A 4,961-nucleotide genomic window follows, 5' to 3' on the forward strand; every position below is an offset into this window, starting at 1 on the left:
CAGCTGTGCGCAGCCAGTAGACTGTTTTCCTTAAAGGCCTCCGGGTGCTCATAGCTTCTTTAGACATTCAGCCAAAATTTTTAGAGTACGGCTTGGGGGAGGGGTATCTCACCCTGAATTCATTTAGCTCCGTCGCTGAAGCTCAGGTTCCGAGACCAGGGCACAAAAACAAAGCGAAAAGGCAGTTTCTGAAAGACTGGAAAACAGCTAATTTTGCAGGTGCTTCGGCATCAGTGGTAGCAATGAATGTGACGTTCATACCGGGGGGGGGGGGCGGAGGTTTGATTGCAGATGTAATGGGTAATACCCTTAAGAAATTCACAGCGAAAATCTTGAAACAGGACATTTAAATTCACTGCTCGGAGTGGGGTGGGGAGCGGGATCGGAAACGACGCTTGTGGTTTTCAAACGCGTTTTAACTTGGGAAAGCCGGGCGGAGAAAGGAAAGGTCATAGTCTGTTTAATTTCCACCCCCAACCCTGGTCTTCCAGCATTAGCTCGCTGGGCCTCAGCTGTTGTACACACACAGCGAAGGGGGAGGGGAGGGCGGAGGCGCGGAGGAGGGGCCGACTGGGAGGAATCTGGGCGCCCTGCCGCGCATGCGCTTTTCCCGAGCAACAAGTGGGCTCCACAGAGGAAGTGTAAAGGGGAGGGGGGAGAACTGGTGCAGAGCATGGCGGTGACGTCAGCGCTCCGCCTGGGCGGCATCCCGCGCGGCCGAGCCCGGGACAGCGCGAGCCGCAGCGCGAGCGGGAGCGCCGAGCCGCGCCTCCGGAACGTAGAGTAACAATCACAACCCCACATTCCGGGCGAGTGCGAGCGGGAAGGGATGCGACCCGGGTCGAGGCGCCGCGCGAGCGCCCTACAGCCAACGTGAGCGCCGCCAGCCGCGGGGGCCCGGGCGCCCGCCAGGCCTGGGGGCGGCGGGAGCCTGCGTGCGTGCGCTCCTCTCCTCTGCTCTCGTGCGTCCTGGAAGCAGTGGCCGCGGCGGCTCCCTCCGGCCGTGCAAACCCAGCTAACGCCAGCGGAACGGCCGACGCTGAGAGGGGAGAAGCTCCTCTCTCGGCTGCCAACCCCTCTCCCGGTCCTCCGGGGAAGCAGCGACTTCAGCAAGATTGGACTCGGGCACCGGGTGGCACTGAACCCTCTACCCTTCGTCCCAGAGAGCCTGGCGGGGAGAGGACGCAGGTCGTAGGGGGTCCCCCCCAGGGGAGAGGAAGAGACAACCCCTTTCGAGCTTCCAGGCACCAGCCACTCCGGGGAGGGGGCCAAGAACCAACGGCGGCCAGCACCCGGCACCCTCGCCCCCTCCCCCCGGGCCCGGAGCTTCCAGCCCGGGTCTGCGACACCAGGAAGAAGGCGCCTGAGCTCCCCTCCCGACGAAACAGCCGCAGTAGGAGGTGGGGGCGAGGAGCGGGCTGAACTCGTCCGCTGCCCGGGCGGTGGAGCCCCCGCAGCGAGGCGCTGCGCGGGCGGTGGAGACTCGCGCTTCCTCTAGCCCCTGGGGCAGAACTTTCTCGCCCCCCCTCCTTCCCCCGCAGCCGTACTCCCTCCCCAGCCGGCCAGCCCTCCGGGAGGAGAAAGCGCCGCGGAGACAGCCGGGGCGGGGGCCTACCTTACCGAGGGCCGGCATCATGTCGGCGGCGCAGGTGTCCTCGTCCCGGAGACAATCTTGCTACCTGTGCGACCTGCCCCGCATGCCCTGGGCCATGATCTGGGACTTCTCGGAACCCGTATGCCGCGGTTGCGTCAACTACGAGGGCGCGGATCGCATCGAGTTTGTGATCGAGACCGCACGTCAGCTGAAGCGGGCGCACGGCTGCTTCCAGGACGGCCGCTCCCCCGGGCCGCCGCCGCCCGTCGGGGTCAAGACGGTGGCCCTGTCGGCTAAGGAGGCGGCGGCGGCGGCGGCGGCAGCGGCGGCCGCCGCACAGCAGCAGCAACAGCAGCAACAACAGCTCAACCACGTCGATGGTTCCACCAAGCCTGCGGTGCTGGCGGCCCCGTCCGGCCTGGAGCGCTATGGTCTGAGCGCAGCCGCTGCTGCCGCCGCCGCCGCCGCCGCCGCGGTGGAACAGCGCAGCCGCTTCGAATATCCTCCACCGCCGGTGAGCCTGGGAAGCAGCAGCCACTCCGCGCGGCTGCCCAACGGTCTGGGGGGCCCCAACGGCTTCCCCAAGCCCACACCGGAGGAGGGACCCCCGGAGCTGAACCGCCAGAGCCCCAACTCGTCTTCAGCGGCGGCGTCGGTGGCGTCTCGGCGCGGGACGCATGGTGGACTAGTGACAGGGCTGCCCAACCCGGGGGGTGGCGGAGGCCCCCAGCTTACCGTGCCCCCTAACCTGCTGCCGCAGACGCTGCTTAACGGCCCGGCCAGCGCCCCCGTGCTGCCCCCACCGCCGCCTCATGGTCTGGGCAGCCGTGGGCCCCCGACGCCCGCGCCCCCCGGGGCCCCCGGGGGCCCAGCTTGTCTCGGGGGCGGCCCAGGCGTATCGGCCGCGTCGTCCTCCGCGTCATCTTCGACCTCGTCGTCGGTGGCCGAGGTGGGCGGGGGTGCTGGTGGCAAAAGGCCCGGCTCCGTGTCGAGCACTGACCAGGAGCGCGAGCTGAAGGAGAAGCAGCGTAACGCCGAGGCCCTGGCTGAGCTGAGTGAGAGCCTACGCAACCGCGCGGAGGAGTGGGCCAACAAGCCCAAGATGGTCCGCGACACGCTGCTCACGCTGGCCGGCTGCACGCCTTACGAGGTGCGTTTTAAGAAGGACCACTCGCTGCTGGGCCGTGTCTTCGCCTTCGACGCCGTCTCCAAGCCTGGTATGGACTACGAGTTGAAGCTGTTTATTGAGTACCCCACGGGCTCGGGCAACGTGTATTCCAGCGCATCTGGTGTGGCCAAGCAGATGTACCAGGACTGTATGAAGGACTTCGGTCGGGGTCTCTCCTCCGGCTTCAAGTATCTGGAGTATGAGAAGAAACACGGCTCCGGGGACTGGCGCCTACTTGGAGACCTGCTGCCCGAGGCCGTGCGCTTCTTCAAGGAGGGCGTGCCCGGCGCCGACATGCTGCCCCAGCCCTACCTGGACGCCAGCTGCCCCATGCTGCCCACGGCTCTGGTGAGTCTAAGCCGCGCCCCTAGCGCGCCCCCGGGGACCGGGGCCCTGCCGCCCGCCGCCCCCTCGGGCCGGGGCGCAGCTGCCAGCCTGCGCAAGAGGAAGGCGTCCCCCGAGCCCCCGGACTCCGCCGAGGGCGCGCTGAAGCTGGGCGAGGAGCAGCAGAGGCAGCAGTGGATGGCGAACCAGAGCGAGGCACTAAAGCTCACCATGTCGGCCGGGGGCTTTGCGGCGCCGGGGCATGCGGCAGGGGGTCCGCCTCCGCCGCCCCCACCCCTGGGACCCCATTCCAATCGGACCACCCCGCCCGAGTCAGCCCCTCAGAACGGCCCGTCGCCCATGGCCGCCCTCATGTCGGTGGCAGACACACTGGGCACGGCGCACTCGCCTAAGGATGGCAGTTCTGTGCACTCCACCACTGCGTCCGCACGGCGCAACAGCAGTAGCCCAGTGTCGCCGGCCTCCGTACCCGGGCAGCGCCGCTTGGCATCACGGAACGGGGACCTGAATTTACAGGTGGCGCCCCCGCCGCCTAGCACCCACCCGGGCATGGACCAAGTGCACCCCCAAAACATTCCGGATTCCCCTATGGCCAACAGCGGGCCCCTCTGCTGTACCATTTGCCACGAACGTTTGGAGGACACGCATTTCGTTCAGTGCCCCTCTGTTCCCAGCCACAAATTCTGCTTCCCTTGCTCTAGAGAGAGTATCAAGGCCCAGGGGGCGACCGGCGAGGTGTACTGCCCCAGCGGAGAGAAATGCCCCCTGGTTGGGTCGAATGTACCTTGGGCCTTCATGCAGGGCGAAATCGCGACGATCTTAGCTGGGGATGTTAAAGTGAAAAAGGAGAGAGACCCTTGAACCACAAGACAGCCACTTCCTTAGCCCCAGACCAGCTCCTCTCCCGTCCAGAGGGCCCCTCCCCCACCCACATCGACCCTCTCTTCCCTCACTCCCAAGATGTAGAATTGTGAATATAACAAACTGCAAAAAGTTAGTCTTATGTATAGACATTATTTTCGTCGTATGTTTCTATATTTTGAAACAAAGGTATGTAACTTCTTCATTTGAAGGATAAGCTGGTTTGTGTTAAGCAGTATAATATTGGTTCGGTCATTTGCATCATATTCGTTAGCATTTATTGGTGGCAGAGTGTTTGCCTAGGTACAGAATTAATAGCCTTTAGCAACGACTGCTGCTGGTGTGTATTTTTGTAATTGTTATGCACTCACTGAAAGGAAGAAAAACACAAAAGAAAATGACTTTTTTTTTGCCAAGGCCAGTGTTGCTGCCTAAAGAAAAAAATGATGCTATAAGATGGTGAGAGCTTCATTTCTGAACAGCCCCAAGTGTTGAAGTCTTCACTTTATTTTGTTTTGTTTTTGTTTCCTTTGCAAAATGGTAAGGGGGGTGTTGGGGGGGTGGGTGTTTTTTGTTGCAAGTTTGTGAGGGAAAATGTTTTGGTTTGTTTCTACTGACCTGAATGTGTTGGATCTTCACGTGTTGTTTTGTTTTTGCTTTATTGATGCACGGATGCTTTTGAACAGTAGAGCGAAATGCTAGACATGGAGAATCTGCTCTGTTTGTCCTTTATACATTTCTGTAGTTAACAGAACACTGTAATGTGCCTTGGAGCTTAGTAACTTGTAATAAATTCAATTGATATTAATTCTGCCCCGAGTCAGCAAGTGTGTTTTTCTAGGGCTAAGACCGCACAGATCCAACATGGGGGACACCCTCCCTACTTCCACCACAGAACACAAATGCTGGTGCCTTTGAAAGCCCTCAGAGGTGGCATCTGTAGAAGGCCCTGTGCTGGCTGACTGCCCCTCCCCTTCAGTACCAGACTATTTA

General features: G+C 61.9%; 1 protein-coding gene across 1 annotated transcript; it reads left to right on the forward strand.

Annotated features, from left to right (window-relative positions):
* The first annotated feature begins 1,491 nt into the window (after nt 1–1,491).
* Nucleotides 1,492–4,535, forward strand: IRF2BPL (interferon regulatory factor 2 binding protein like). Its single transcript, XM_079914688.1, has one exon. The coding sequence runs from the start codon at nt 1,635–1,637 to the stop codon at nt 3,966–3,968; it is 2,334 nt and encodes a 777-aa protein (XP_079770814.1). The 5' UTR covers nt 1,492–1,634; the 3' UTR covers nt 3,969–4,535.
* The last annotated feature ends 426 nt before the right edge of the window (nt 4,536–4,961 follow it).

The sequence above is a fragment of the Stenella coeruleoalba genome, assembly GCF_951394435.1.
Source record: "Stenella coeruleoalba genome assembly, chromosome: 2".
NCBI lineage: Eukaryota > Metazoa > Chordata > Mammalia > Artiodactyla > Delphinidae > Stenella > Stenella coeruleoalba.